Genomic DNA, 15,622 nt, shown 5'->3' with positions numbered 1-15,622 from the left:
GAGTTTGTTGAATCTGACGTGACATGTTCGTACGAACCCTTTGTACGAACAAAAGTAAGAGAAATTTAGGAGAAGAATACGAATATGTTCTTGCAAGAGGCCCAATAATCCCACAGCAGCTGATTAACAGAACGGCTGAAAAAAAGGGAAAAGAGTCAAAGTTCGGACCTCAACCTGACTGAATCTTTGTGGTGGAACTTTTATGGTTTGATTTAAGTTTTATAAATGAGGACATGATGGAATCTTTTCTGTTTTTGTTGCACTTGAGGTCATTTAAATTTAAGACATGGGTCAGTCCTGATATGAAAAACTCAAACTGAAAAAGTTTCATTTTGCAGAAACTGTAACTCTCTGTAGTCTTAGAACTGTTGGTTACTAAGATTTGACTGATTTTGTTTGTAGAATGTGTTAACAGCAATAAACTCAGCTGTAAAATGGATCTGATACCTGTGGTTTACAAGAAAATCTCTTAAAAGATTGTTCACTTTCTCCATAAATCCATGGGTCTGTTTTCTGCCTGTTCAGGTCCAAGTGAAGCAGACTGAGGCAGATTTTCAAAACCTGGCTGAGGAGCGACAGAAGAAAGTGGAGGAGATCAGAAACTGTCTGAAGCTCAGCAAAGTAAGACAGAGCTTAGATTATAAACGAGGCTTCAAAGTTCTCACCGCACTTCTGCTTCATAAAATAGGACGTAGAGTTGGGTCACGTTACTGGAAGGCTCATGAGCCGAACATCTGGAAATTTTTGTCATTATTTAAATTTATTTTAGGATTTAAAATCCGTTTTTTTTAATCAACTCCCTGTCATCATTTATACAACAGGATCACTTCTCAAACAGAAATATTTTTTTCAGATTTTATTTTCTTTATGTTTCTCTCACAGTTTCTTAATTTTTTTTATTTATGTTCAGACTGAGCTCACACATGGGCCAAATGTGGCCCCTGGGCCATCAGTTGAATAGCCCTGACATAGTGATTTTGAGTAATCTGAACACTTCTTTTTGTTCATGTTGCAGTGATTTATACGTTGGTCAGAATTTAAAGTAAAGATTTAACTTTTTTATTAAAACTTGTGAATATGTTGCTTTGGGGTCCATCTTCAGAAAGTATAACATCACTTTTCACTGCTTTGCTGATGATATCCAGGTCTATATGCCCATTAAGTTGGGACGCTCAGCTGTCTGAATGATATAAAAACCTGGCTAAAACTAAACTTTCTGAATCTAAATGAGAGTAAAACTGAAGTAATCACTTTAGGTAAAGTTAATTCTCATGACATTGGCCCTTTATTTTCATTCAGCCATTCTACTGTCAGGAATCTGTTTTCTCTTTGACGGTGCCTTTAAATTGGATAAACAGATTAATTCGGTTGTAAAATCAAGTTTTTTTCCAACTAATTGCTAGGGTGAAATCATATCTCCCCACTAAAGACCTTGAAAAGGTGATTCATGCTTTTATTACTCGCTATTCTTTGCATGCTGGTTTGGATAAATCATCTCTGCATCGCCTACAGACTGTCCAGAACGCAGCAGCTCGTCTTTTAACAGCTACTAAAAAACATGAACACATAACCCCGGTCCTGGCCTCTCTCCATTCGCTTCCTGTTCACCTGAGAATTGATTTTAAGATTTTATTGTTGGCTTTTAAAGTTTTTAATGGTCTGGCCATGTCATATTTATGTGATCTTCTTAACATCTACACTCCAGTCAGATCACTCAGGTCTACCAACCAGTTTCTGTTAGATGTTCCTAGATCCAAACTGAAATCTGGAGCTGACCAGGCTTTTGCAATAGCTGCTCCAAAGCTGTGGAACAGTCTGCCTCAATATTCGGTCAGCAGAGACTGTTGAGGCTTTTAAATCTTTGCTGAAGACCCATCTCTTTTCTTTTTCTTTTTTTTGGTCTTTGACTACGACGGAGTTGGAGGTTCAGTTAGAGCTTTTATTTTACAGTGTGTTTCTGTATTGCATATGTATCTATTTGTTTGCCTTTTGATACAAGTCTTGACTGAACTGTAAAGCACTTTGGTCAGCTTTTGTTGTTTTGATGTGCTGTACAGATAAATTTGACATTGACATTGAGAACTTTAATCTTTTAAAGAACTGAAGCGTTTCCTAAATCAGAAGTTCTAAAAGGACCAGAAGGAAAGACGAGACGTTTATCACAAAATCAGTTCATCAGACAATATGGTTTTGGGCCCTCGTGTTCCTTCAAACCTCTTTGAGGTTTACATAGTTGTACAGAAATTCTACAACCAAAATAATAATAATAATAATAATAATAATAAATAAATTAAAACTAATTTTGAATGGTTTGTAAAACATACAATTTTTGGGACAAATTCACAAGTTAATGCAAAAAATATGACATCAGTATCACAGAAAACATACTGTTCCAGTCACTGAAATATACTTTGTGTGATTTTCCCCTCAGCTGAGCGCAGAGAAGGAGAAGACAACCAGCAACCGTCTCTTTGCGTCTCTGATCCACTCCGTCTCAGAGAGACAGGCTGAGGTCAACACAGCGATCGAGGAGAAGCAGAGAGCAGAAGAGGTGAGAGCCGAGGAGCTGATCAGAGAGCTGCAGCTGGAGACCACCGAGCTGCAGAGGAGAAGGACCGAGCTGAAGGAGCTGGAGACCTCCGAGGACCACTTGCACCTCCTCCAGGTCAGCCTCAGACTGTGGTGAAACACCGCACGTTTAGAAATCTAACAAGAACTCATGATAATCAGAGTTTTATTGCAAACAGACAAAAAACAGAAACATTAAATTGTTTCAGTTCAGTGCAGAAAAAAAACTTTTATTTTCACCCCTAAACTTTTAGAGACTGCCCTCGCTCATCTCACCGCCTCCCACCCGAGAATGGACAGAAATCAGCATCTACCCGGAGCTCTGTGTGGGGACAGTGAGGACAGCAATGTCCAAACTGCACTGTACAGTACAGACTGAGCTGGACAATTTGAGGAAAGAAGGTGAAGCATGTCTCGTTCATTTTTAAATAAAACGTGTGTTGATCCAGAGGTACTGTAGTTAGTAAAATGTCTATTAACCAACAGGAGGGGCATCAAAAAGATGAGCAGATAATATAAACTATAAAGCAAAGAAGAGCAAAATATTATTTGGACAATCTTCCTTTTGTTTGAAGTTCCTCAGTTTTGGATCAGTTCTCAAACAGCAAAAAAACAAACAAAAAAAACATCTGAACACATTAATATTAGTTTATATAGTATACTGTATACCAGTTATTGGTTGACATTACCACTGCAGTCTTATTTTTCTACCATTTTTATTATATATATATTATTTTTATTTTATTTTTTGTGCATGTGTGTACAGGGGCGGAGCAAGACTTTGTTGCAAGGGGTGGCCCAGGGGTGGCCAAGGTGTTTTTTAAAGGGACACATACAGATAAAGAAAATCACTTTGGCTTTGAAAACAACTAATTCCAAATTGCTTTAATTCAGCTGTTTTAAGCATTATAGAGCTGACATTTTGTGTAAGCATAGACAAGAATGATCCAAAAAAAAAAAAAACATGCTGAATGCTAGTTACAACAGCCACTGAGACTATAGCTGAAAACAAATTTTACCAAATTCAAGATGGCCACCACTGTTAACTTTAAAAAGCCATGATTCAGCCATTTTTGGACGTATTGAGATTAAATTTGTTGTGGAGTGGGTTAGAATGATCACATGCTGATTGCTCAAGCTAATCCCAAATTAAGATAATGACTTGTGCTGATGCTAATTTTTAAAATTAGCTTTAGCTGAAATTTTTTGTACTGTAGTACAGTATTATCAGAGAACAATCTTTAACAAAATTTTGAATGCAAATACACAATCCAAGATGTCCATCTACTTGTCAGTTTTTTGGGGGTGGATGGAAGTCAATGGAAAGTCCCTTGAAGACAAAAAGACATAATATGTGGGTGTGTGCCTACTTATTGTTACCTTTTTAGGACCGTTTCTGGAATAAACACCTACCTTGTCAGGACCAGTAGTCCTGTAAGGGACCAAAATCTGGTCCTAGTGGAACACCATCGATGGGTTCGGGGTTTGATGTAGGACGATGGTATAAATTAGGAGGGGATGATGTACCTGGAGGTGGGGTGTAGCTTTAGGGTTATGCTGCAGATGTTACAGGAATTGGATTGAAGTCTGTACAAGGTCCTAATATTGATAAATACAAAAACTGCTTGTTTGTGTTTGTGCATTTCAATCATAAATTTATTTTTGTGGTTTTCATTTTGTGTACTTTCTGTATTAACTGTGTTAGAAGTTTATTTTTTTCCTTAAAAGTCCAACCAAGCAGAATGTCTGTAAATGAGCTACAACCAGAAGTTAAAAGTACATTATTTTATCCATCCATCCATCCATCCATCCATTTTCTTCCGCCTATCCGGGGTCGGGTCGCGGGGGCAGCAGCTTCAGAAGGGAGGCCCAGACCTCCCTCTCCCCAGCCACTTCTTCCAGCTCCTCCGGGGGAACCCCAAGGCGTTCCCAGGCCAGCCGAGAGACATAGTCCCTCCAGCGTGTCCTGGGTCTTCCTCGGGGCCTCCTCCCGGTGGGACGTGCCCGGAATACCTCACCAGGGAGGCGTCCAGGAGGCATCCTTACCAGATGCCCGAGCCACCTCAACTGGCTCCTCTCAACGTGGAGGAGCAGCGGCTCTACTCTGAGTCCCTCCCGGATGACTGAGCTTCTCACCCTATCTCTAAGGGAGAGCCCAGCAACCCTGCGGAGGAAACCCATTTCGGCCGCTTGTATCCGGGACCTCGTTCTTTCGGTCATGACCCAAAGCTCATGACCATAGATGAGGGTAGGAACGTAGATCGACCGGTAAATCGAGAGCTTCGCTTTCTGACTCAGCTCTCTCTTCACCACGACGGACCGGTACAGCACCCGCTTTACAGCAGACGCTGCGCCAATCCGCCTGTCGATCTCCCGCTCCGTTCTTCCCCCATTCGTGAACAAGATCCCCAGATACTTAAACTCCTCCACTTGAGACAGGGCGACCCCCCTGACCCGGAGAAGGCACTCTGCCCTTTTCCGGCTCAAGACCATGGCCTCGGATTTGGAGGCACTGAGCTTCATCCCGGCCGCTTCGCACTCGGCCGCGAACCGCTCCAGCGAGAGCTGCAGATCTCGTTCCGATGAAGCCAACAGGACCACATCATCCGCAAAAAGCAGACATGCGATCCTAAGACCACCAAAACGGATCCCCTCAACACCTCGGCTGCGCCTAGAAATTCTGTCCATGAAAGTAATGAACAGAATCGGTGACAAAGGGCAGCCTTAATTTTTTATAAATAAGTTAATTTATATTATGTCCTTATTTAAAGAAAATGTCAAAACAAAGCTGAGCTGCTACCTTATCTTTACACATACCAAACATTTCAACTCTGTGACTACCTCCACGGTGGCTCAGAGGCATAACAGCAGCAGTTTACACCACAGTGCCTCACTCTAACACCCAAGAAGACTTCTCAGTCTTACAGAGGAAACATAAGTGAGTTTCTCAGTGTCTCACTTCACAATACTCCACTTTTAGACTTAGTCAGGAGAATTTGAATGGCCAAGCATTTAGTGATGCCAATTTATTCCCTTTAGATTTGAATCCATTGTTCTTATATTTATCTTTTTTTTCTTACAGAGATAAGGAGGATGCAGAAATACGCAGGTATGAGTATAAAATTTGAATCTTATGTGTTTGTAAAGGCCAACTTTTAAATTCCTTAATATCAACAATTATTGTTTTTCATCAACCATTCGATCACGAATGTGTTGTTTGATCTATGTCTCTGTAGTGGACGTGGTTCTGGATCCAGATACGGCCCATCCGAACATTGTCCTGTCAGCTGATGGGAAGCAAGCGGGTCGAGGGGAGCTGCTGAACCTTGTTCCTGACAACCCCAAACGCTTCGACCCCGTCATCTGCGTTCTGGGCAAGAAGAGCTACCGGTTTGGGAGGTTCTACTTTCAGGTAATGTCCTTCTGAATGTCAAAGTTAAAAGGTCATGAAGTGAGTCCAAAACCAGAACCAAAAGGCCTCACCAGGAATCTGTTTGACTGTAAACCAGGTTGGAGTTGGGAACAAGACCTTCTGGGACCTGGGCGTGGTCAAAGAGTCAGTCACCAGGAAGGGCATGATCACCTCCACGCCAGAGCACGGCTTCTGGACGGTGCGTTTGAGGAACGGCAGCGAGTATCGAGCTCTGGACTCGCCCTCCGTATTTCTTCCTCTTCGGACAAAGCCAAAGATTGTGGGGGTGTTTGTGGACTACGAGGAAGGAACGGTTTCGTTCTTCGATGTGGGGACTGGATCTCACATCTACACTTTTACACGGTGTTTGTTCTCTGAGAGGATTTTCCCCTTCTTCTGTCCAGGAGTTTTGGATGAAGGGAAGAACACTGACCCACTGGTTATTAAAGACGTCAATTAGAAAACCTGAGTAGCTTTTAACTGGGATTTCAAACAGAGAGCAGGTTTTAAAGATAATGACATGTATTTATGTGCAACAAATGACAATTAAAAATATCTAGTATAGAGGGTGGGTCAAAAGACTTTTATTTCGAAAGGAAAAGGGGAAATTAAATATCTGAAAACTCCGGCATGTAAAAGTGAGGCGGTCTATCTTTTTAGACCAGAAGTGTCAAACTCATTTTCACTGAGGGCCCTGTACATGAGCATTATGGTGACCCTCAAATGTCCTGCTGTAATTAACTTAAACTAAACACAAAAACTTCCTGTTCCTCGTCTCGTTTCTCCAGCTGAACACTGCTAACAAACAATAACTGAGCTCTACGTGGTATTTCCTGCACAGAAACAGTGTTTTAACATGTCCTCTTATGAACACTGAAAAGTACTACGTGTACAACTCAATAATGTGAAATAAACAACAAAGAAATACTAGTAAAAGTAAGAGAGTCTAAATTTACGACTCGCAAGTAGTAAATTCCCACTTCCTTGTATAACTGGGCCGCAGAAAAAGTATCCAGCAAAGATGCACCTTAATAGAGATTTTACATGGTGAATTTCATCGGTTATTGACTACTTTTGAACTTTGTGCAGCTCCACCTAGTGACGGGATGCTGTCATTTTGCAGGTTAAATAATCGACATGTGTTATGGGAGATATAATTTATGGTGGCTTTAAAGGAACAGTGTAACAGTTAGGCGTATTTTTCCAGTAGAATTTAAGATAAACACTAATAAAAATGATTAAAAACACATCTAACTAAACTGTTTATATCTATGTGGGAGTGGGTCGACACTGGTTGAGGTCAGCATTTTGCACTGCAATGTTGCTACAGTAGCTCAGAAAGGATAAACAAAAGGCTAGCAAAATCAAGACCTATCAGTGTTGTAATGACAAACTGGTTTTCCTAAATATCACTATTTCTAAAGCTGCTATGCAATGTGCTTTGACAGCCACCACAGAGATTTTGTTGTGGAAAAATTTTTCAGTTGGCTACAATACGGAACTTCAACCACTAGATGTCACTTGATATTAAACACTGTTCCTTTAAAGCAGCATTCGCTTATTTTGAATTGCTTGTGAGCCACATAAAATGCTGTGGCGAACCACATTTGGCCTATGGGCCTTGAGTTTGACACGTGATTTGGGCCATGTTCCAAATGACTGTGAAAGCTGCCATATTAGCTGCATTTCCATTGACCATGAAAATGTGCAAATTAGAATTTTGAAAATAAATTTGCTCAATGGAAACACGTCAATTTCGAAAAAACTTCCTTTTTTGACTAAATGTTTTTGCACTAGGATGAGGTAGTTTTTCAGCCTTATCGGAATTGGTGTGTTTCACAAAACTGATATGGAAACACTTTTTCGCATCATGGGAGTCATATGATCAACAACCGGCTGTTTGCGAAAAAGACGATGAAGAAGAAAACAGGAAGTTGAAGTAGTAAAATTACAGAAGTTCTAAAAGAAAGCAGTAAACTCACCGACTACAATTGCCCAAAAACACTGCATACGTAGCCGCTCCCAAGTTTGAACACAGACTGGGAATTTGCAGTTTAGAACATCCATTCGGAGAACACACACATAACAAACATGGGAGAACGAATGTCCATGGTCTTTCGCACTTAGGTGCGCTACCTTTGCAGCTTAAAATACACACACGCTGAGAAAGGTGAGTTTAAAAAAGAACTTTGATCTTATGTTTTACACAGAAACACAGGACCATGCACTCAAAAAATCACTCTGCAAGTGCAAGGTAGCGAAGGAGGGGAGGGGGTTGGGGGGACAAACACATGGTATGGGGTGGAGTTCTGCAGAGCCGGAACCAATCAGGCACCTCCAGAGTCCAAAGAAGTTGTTGTCAACAAAAGCACAAATCACCAGAGTCAGTTCTCTGTCTCCACCCATCGTGGCCTTCAGACTGATCCACACCACGAGTGAAATGTGTAGGGAGGTGGGGTCAAGGCTTTTTTCTCACGTGTCATTCAGGGAGGTTTGATAGCTTGCGACCTAAGGTCAGCAGCTGCAAGGGATTCAATGATAAACATATTTGTTTGGGGCAAGCAGCTTGGTTTTCTCTGCTTTGAGTCTTAACTGCATCTCTGTGTTTGCAAAAAAAAAAAAAGCCAGTGTTTCAAATTCAGTGCCTCCTCGCCTCTCTCTGTCTGAAACTTCACCCAGGTGTGACCTTACTCTTCACGGGCACACTGCTGAACTGTGATCCTCGTCAGAATCACATCCAGTTTGCAACTTATATCCCCCAACATTTGAGTTTGTGCATTCCCAGCACGGTAGATCTCATCCACGGTCCCTGACAGCTTTTGACATTCCCGGACTGCTGTCAGGATCACTTTCATTTTCCGATAAGCCAGGACTCCTCCACAGCCGATCAGCAGGAATCCAGATATCAAAAATCCTAATATATACAGATCTTCCATGTCTTCGATGGAAAGCGGGACCAAACAGATCAGGTTCCACCCCCAAGACCCAGACACACACCCGGCCGCGACCATTCCACTCGGACAGCTGCGCTCCCCTCGCTCCAATCTCAGTGTAGAAAAAATAGTGTCTGTTTTCAGAGACCAGTTGACCAAATCCTTAATTCCTTTTGTTTTTGGATGATAGGTGGAAGAAAAAGGCTTGACACAGCTGCAAAGCAGGGAAGGAGTGACACGTTCGGGAGAGAAAGCAAAAAGCGTCCGACTCGTCGCTCGAAAGCCTCGATAAGATGCCGACGTCTCCTCTGATGATGAGCGCTAGTGTTGTGGTAATAATATGCATGTGCTTACATCCATTACTGCCATGTTTGTAATGACTTATCGCGAGAACAAACGTTCTTACTTAATGGAAATACTGCAATTGCAAAATTGTGTTTTTCAACATTAACAGAGTATCGACAAGGTCTTGCGCACATTTGCAATGGAAATGCAGCTATTGACTGAAGGGCAAGTTTTTCTAAAGATAGACCCCCTCATTCCATGTTGGGGTATTTACAGTAGATATGTCATTTTCCTTTTTGTTTCTGAAATAAACATGTCCTGCACCTTTCGACTCACCCTGTACATTTGTAAATATACGTCTGTAGCTAATGAATAGTTCAGGAAAGAAGACATTTCACCCACTATCTTTGAATGCTTTATTAACATGACTGTAGATGTTTTGGTCAAACTTTAAGAACAGCGTCCATCCATGAGCTCACATGATTTGCAAAAGCTTGCACGACTTGTTAAAGCTTGGAGTCTGAGTTATTGAAATTTTGTGGTGCCAAATTTTGATTGTAACTACTTCCTGAAAGATTCAATGAAATTGATTCTGTGGTTCATGAAATAATTTGCTGACAGACACATGTTGTGGATGACTCAGCTACAAACACTCCTTCAGATTTCAGCACAATATTGATGAAATGACTGAATTTCAGCCATTTTTATATTTTCTAAGATCAACTGGTGGCCGTCTTGAAAGAGGCTGACCCTTTAATCAAATTTAGGTGTTCTTTTGATAATTTGTTTCAAGTTTCATTTAAATTTGCTTAATGGGTCATGAGATGTTTTGGTAACAAGCACACGCAGGCACAGTAAAAATCATCGACCGCAACAGAAAGACCAAATAAAGGCGATAAAGAAGAACTTTACCTGAATGATCTGATTCATTGATTTATTTTTTACTTGCTTTTGCTTTGGTTTTGCAAGACGTTTGCATCAGCAGTCTGTTGGTGTTTCCATGTGTTTTGCATCGTCCAAATCTACTGAAACTTTATTCACTCWGACACTTGATTCCAAAATGCAAACTATGACGTGTAGGTTTCATTTTTTTTATAATGTTTCTGCACTTTGCCAGCAACAGGAAATGTTCAGAAATAAAATCTGCTCACTGTTATCTGTGTGCTGAGTCAGCTTTAACACCAGTTTTTCTTTTAGATGCTTCAGTAAGTTTTTAAAGCTAAATACTTCAGCACACATCATTAAAACGTTCAGCTTATTCAGGTCATTTGATGTTTGCGGCTTTAACTTTTTGAATTTATTGACATATTTTTACAGAGATATTTATAAATCCTTGAGAAATTTTGAGATCGTCAGATAAATCGCTTCATTTTTAGCTTACATCTGCTGTTCTGTTCATTTTAGATCACAGCAACTGTTTTACTTATTTTGACTTTTAGCTACTGTTTTGCTGGATTTAGCTCTAAGCTACTCTTCTGTTAGTTTTAGGTTTTACAGCTGTTTTAATCATTTTAGMTTTTAGCTGCTGTTCAACTAGTTTTATTTTAGCTTTTGTGTGCTAAATTGAGCTTTTGCTTATTTTAGTTTTTAGCTTCATCATCATTCATCACCCATCCATCCATCCATCCATCCATCCATCCATCATCCATTAATCCATCCATCCATCCATTTATCCATCCATACATCATCCATTAATACATCCATCATCCATCCATCCATCCATCCATCCATCATCCATCCATCCATACATCCATACATCCATTTATCCATCCGTCATCCATTAATCCATCCATCCATCAATCCATCCATCCATACATCCATTATCCATTAATCCATCCATCCATGCATCCATCCATCCATGCATCCATCCATCCATCCATCCATCATCCGTTAATCCAACCATCCATCATTTATCTATCCATCATGTATGCATCCATATCCATTAATCGATCCATTCATCCATCCATCCATCAATTCACTCATCATCTATCTGTCCATCCATCCATCCATCCATCCATCCATCCATCCATCCATCCATCCATCCATCCATCCATGCATCATCCATCCATCCATCATTTATCTATCTATCATGTATGCATCATCCATCCACCCATCCATCCATCATCCATGCATCATCTATCTGTCCATCCATCCATCCATCCATCCATCCATCCATCCATCCATCCATCATCCATGCATCATCCATCCATCATCTATCTGTCCATCCATCCATCCATCCATCATTTATCTATCTATCATATATGCATCCATGCATCATCCATGCATCATCCATCCATCCATCCATCCATTAATCCAACCATCCATCATTTTTCTACCTATCATACTGTATATGCATCCATCCATCATCCATCCATCCATCCATCCATCCATCCATCCATCCATCCATCCATGCATCATCCATGCATCATCCATCCATCCATCCATCCATGCATCATCCATGCATCATCCATCCATCCATCCATCCGTCATCTATTCATTCATCCATCCATCAATCAGTAACAGAGCAGGTGTCCATCACTTGTTTCTAAACTGTCAATCAGTATGTCGTTTCTGGCTGCTATAAGACTAATTTGTCCAAACTGACAAGAAAAACTGCATTCAAAACTGAAACTTTGCATCTACTTTACATCAAGATTAAGCCCAGGAAATCTCCATGAGGTTTGCATGATGGCCTTGGAGGACTTATTGTAAATCAACCATGATTGGTTTGTGAACCTCTGGAATAATTTCTCAGCTGGATTTTAGAGAGACGATGGACAAACCAGCAGCAGACTACCGAGCTAATACATATAAGGCAATATAGCGTTGGCGCTAGCACAAAGGCTAACAGGCTAAGCTGAGATTCTTCTTCCATGAAGCAGCTCTGTTGTTCTCCATCCACATTTTCAGTTCCAGGCTGAGTCATTTCTACCTTCTCCTCTCTGCCAACGCTCTCTGGTTTCATTTAAAAGAGCCAATCGTCAGATATTTTCCAAGAATAACCTTCAAGGTGGATATAGCTCGCTCACACTGAGGACCTATCCACGTCATCATTTACCCAGCATGCCTTGCGTGTAAATAAAATGGCTCCGTCTATGTTAAAATATATTTTTAAAAATTTATAAAATTAAAAATCCTACAGTATTTTTACAGTCTTTATTTTACAGTTTAAATGTTTATCAAATAAAGCCTAATGTTACAACTAATCAGGGATCCCTTTAAGTCTTCCAGACTTAAGCCTGGATACTTCAATAAGACGTGAGACAGCGGGCTACTGATTGCGCAATTTCAGCGCATCTTTTCCTGACCGAGTCTGAACAGGCTGAAGACGCGGTGTCATAAATTTTCATAAAACCTCCTTCCTCCCTCCCACAGCTTATTTAATTATATAAACTACAATAATGATGGCTGGATAGTGTTTTTTCCACTCAACATCAGTGTTAAGTTGAGTGAAGTAAAGCAGTTTCTTTCTTTCTTTCTTTCTTTTGTTAACTGTGGACAGAAAAAAAGATGCGACCAGCTGAGCGCTCACGTTCATCCTTGGGACCTGGATCAAACCAGCTGCTCTTTGAGCTCTTTTTAAAACTGGCTTCAGACAAAAAGATATAATTGTAAACAAAATAACAGGCAGAAGGAATTGAGCTGCTTGGGGTCCTGTTCTGGTCCAGCTCCAACTCCTCGGCACAGCTGAGGACCACTGGCCCTCTGTGTATCATGATCTGTATTTATTCTCCTTGGTTTTCCCAGTGTTTTTCTATGTTCCCCAGTGTGTCTCTGCCCAGCTGCTCCTTGTCAGTCTGATTGTCACCCTTGTGTTTCTCCTCAGKTGTTTTCTGTTTAGAAATTAGTTATCAGTGTATTTAAGCCCTGTCCTGTCTCAGTCTTTGTTGGATTTTTTCCTCTGTAAATAGTCAAAATGAATGGGCGAACAATCCTAGTGAACCAACAAAAATCAAACAAATAGTGAAAATTCAAAAGATACGCTTTGCGCAAAGGGAGAGGTTCAATGTGCCCAACTTAACAGCAGTTGAAAACAGTGAAGCTCTGCCCGTTTGAGGCAGCGTGATCGTATTTTATTTAGTTTCAGGAAAGAGGAGTGGAAAAAAAATCAGCCCACCAGCATACCAGTTACTTTTACTGTTGCTGGGAGACGGTAGGAAAACAGCTACAGTTATACAAAATACAACTGGTTCGTTCAGACAATACAAAACAGACAGTCTGGGAATATTCTGCAGTTGGGACATCTGCTATCAGGAACNACTTTATTGACTACGATACTCATTGTCAAAGTCTTGGTCATAATAAAGGTGATGGTTATTATTATTAGTATTTAAAATCGAAAAGAACCCGTTTCCTCATATATTAACTATATTAATATTAGTCGATATTAGTTAGGTTAAATATGAGAAGTTATGTTGGAGTATCCTCTACAGATACAACACACAAAAATAAAAACAGTAAGAACAAGCAAAGCAAGGGGGATCAATAATCGAGCTACCCATGCTTTCCATCCGCCTTGGGTCAGCCAGGCCCACCAGTCCCACCCGTCATTTTGGATTTGTTCTTCATTTTTCATGTTTGATAATAGAGTGTTGAGGTGGGTTATCGTGTCAGACAGGTTACCAGTCGGGTCCGGAAGATACGTACAACACGAATCCGCGATAATATGACATAACCCACCTTGTGAAGCAAACAAAATGTCTAAAGCCATCTGATGTTGTATGAGCATGTTTCTAGATGCTGCTATGTAAGGTGTTAAAGAAGAGAAACCGTCAGTAACCAGGGAAGTAAGATTTTCGAGTTCCATATGCAACTTGTCAATATGATGGGCATTATTTATCGTCCCCCACCAAGGGAGGATACCACTAAGGAATTTAGTACCTGGTGAGATTACGATCTTTTCTTCCCGACGTTCACGATGCATAGGTGCGTTGGGCTGGAAATGAGGGTAGTGGTGAGTAGAGTATACCAGCTCAGACAAYAATGTGATCGCCGGCCTCAGTTCCACTAGAGCGCAGGTCCCCGCCCACATAGGGGGCAGGGCCTGGTGATAACGGTTACCACATAGCCATAGGCTACCCCTCAGGGTACCAGCCCCATCGTCAGAGGGCCACACTACCTCTGCAGTAAAATTTACTGACAGGAGTGTAGTTAAGTTAGCTTTTCCCTTCAATGCGTGATCAATGCAGGTGGTAACATTGTTGGGTGGTCGTCCACAAGTGGAATTAAAAGTCTGTTGACAATGTTGTACATGGCCCAGGAAATTTTTTTTCCTGTCTGAGGGCTCTGGAAACAAACTGGATGAGTAATCTGCAGGTATTTGGGATGTACAGATCCTAATGGGGCAAACAACTGCATTTCTTTTGTTCTAAGCTTGGATGCACTTGGGGTTCTGATGGTCACATTGCGAAGCTCTGAACATTGACTAGTGAGGTTAGCCCTAGTTGGGTTCCACGCTGAGTTAGTCTTCTGATAAGGGGGAGTCAACGCTAACAGGGTACATGCTACTTGAAGCTCGGTCAGTGGGACCGGTTTCACTGGCATAGCACCAAGATTATCTCTTGGGAACAAGGTGCATGCATAACAGGAGGAATTAACTCCTGAAGCCTCGGCCAATTTTCTTAGAACTGAATACATTTGTTTCCTTCTAAGGAAGGAGGGGCGTGACCCCAGTGATGGTCAGTAAGAGATTCCCCATGGGCATGTTCTTCGGTGTCTAACCCTATCTGGGTGTACACAGGAGTCAGGATTTGGGGTGATGGTGCTGCTGATTTTACATCTAAATAGAAGTTACCACATGGATCTGTTCCTGACACATAGGCACATATGGTAAAATAACCTTGATCGTTTTGGTTGGCATTTTAAATTTGGAACATTATAGCAGGTGAAGTATTATTAACCTTCCATATCTTTATTCTATCCTTTAGCCTGTCTTTATCATTGCTAATTGTGTATCCCCAGTCAATCACAGTTGTGCTCCAGTACGCAAAAGACCAGACGGCTCCACACGTTGGGCAATCACTATAAGTCCTCCTGTAGCAAATGTACATGTCTACCCATCCTAATTGGCACGGATCCTGACATGGGAAGTAAGCACAAGGGTTGAGCAACACGGTGGCAGTGGTGTTTACAACAATAGTTACATTAGGACCTTTAGAACAATCTGGCTTCCATTCTGAGCACAGGCTAAACCTTGAAAAACCTGTTGGGCCTCGCCTTTTTATCCTGACGGGATGGTGGGTGGCCTGGCTGGACCATGGATTTGACAAAACAGGTCGTCCTGAAAGAATAGGAAAAACAACCCAAAACATGAAAAACAACATTATTCCAGAAATTAATAGAAATGCAAAGATATATATAAAGCAAGGAGTGCAATCAAACCAGAGTCCCAACTGGACTTTCTGTTTCACGCGCTGCCACCAGG

At 41.1% G+C, this 15,622-nt stretch overlaps 1 protein-coding gene across 1 annotated transcript in view; it reads left to right on the top strand.

The window, feature by feature from the left end:
• The window catches only part of LOC106527047 (E3 ubiquitin-protein ligase TRIM39), a 14,899-nt gene extending 8,134 nt beyond the window's left edge, over positions 1-6,765 (top strand). Inside the window, exons 3-8 of the mRNA XM_014021808.1 lie at positions 526-621; positions 2,432-2,665; positions 2,823-2,970; positions 5,651-5,677; positions 5,805-5,980; positions 6,078-6,765. Coding sequence (XP_013877262.1) covers positions 526-621; positions 2,432-2,665; positions 2,823-2,970; positions 5,651-5,677; positions 5,805-5,980; positions 6,078-6,440 — 1,044 coding nt within the window. The 3' untranslated portion in view covers positions 6,441-6,765. The remainder of the gene's footprint in view (positions 1-525; positions 622-2,431; positions 2,666-2,822; positions 2,971-5,650; positions 5,678-5,804; positions 5,981-6,077) is intronic.
• The last annotated feature ends 8,857 nt before the right edge of the window (positions 6,766-15,622 follow it).

The sequence above is a fragment of the Austrofundulus limnaeus genome, unplaced genomic scaffold (genome assembly GCF_001266775.1).
Source record: "Austrofundulus limnaeus strain Quisiro unplaced genomic scaffold, Austrofundulus_limnaeus-1.0 Scaffold307, whole genome shotgun sequence".
In the NCBI taxonomy this organism is placed as follows: Eukaryota; Metazoa; Chordata; class Actinopteri; order Cyprinodontiformes; family Rivulidae; genus Austrofundulus; species Austrofundulus limnaeus.
The sequence above is the reverse complement of the archived record's forward strand: the minus strand, read 5'-3'. Positions and strand labels throughout refer to the sequence as shown.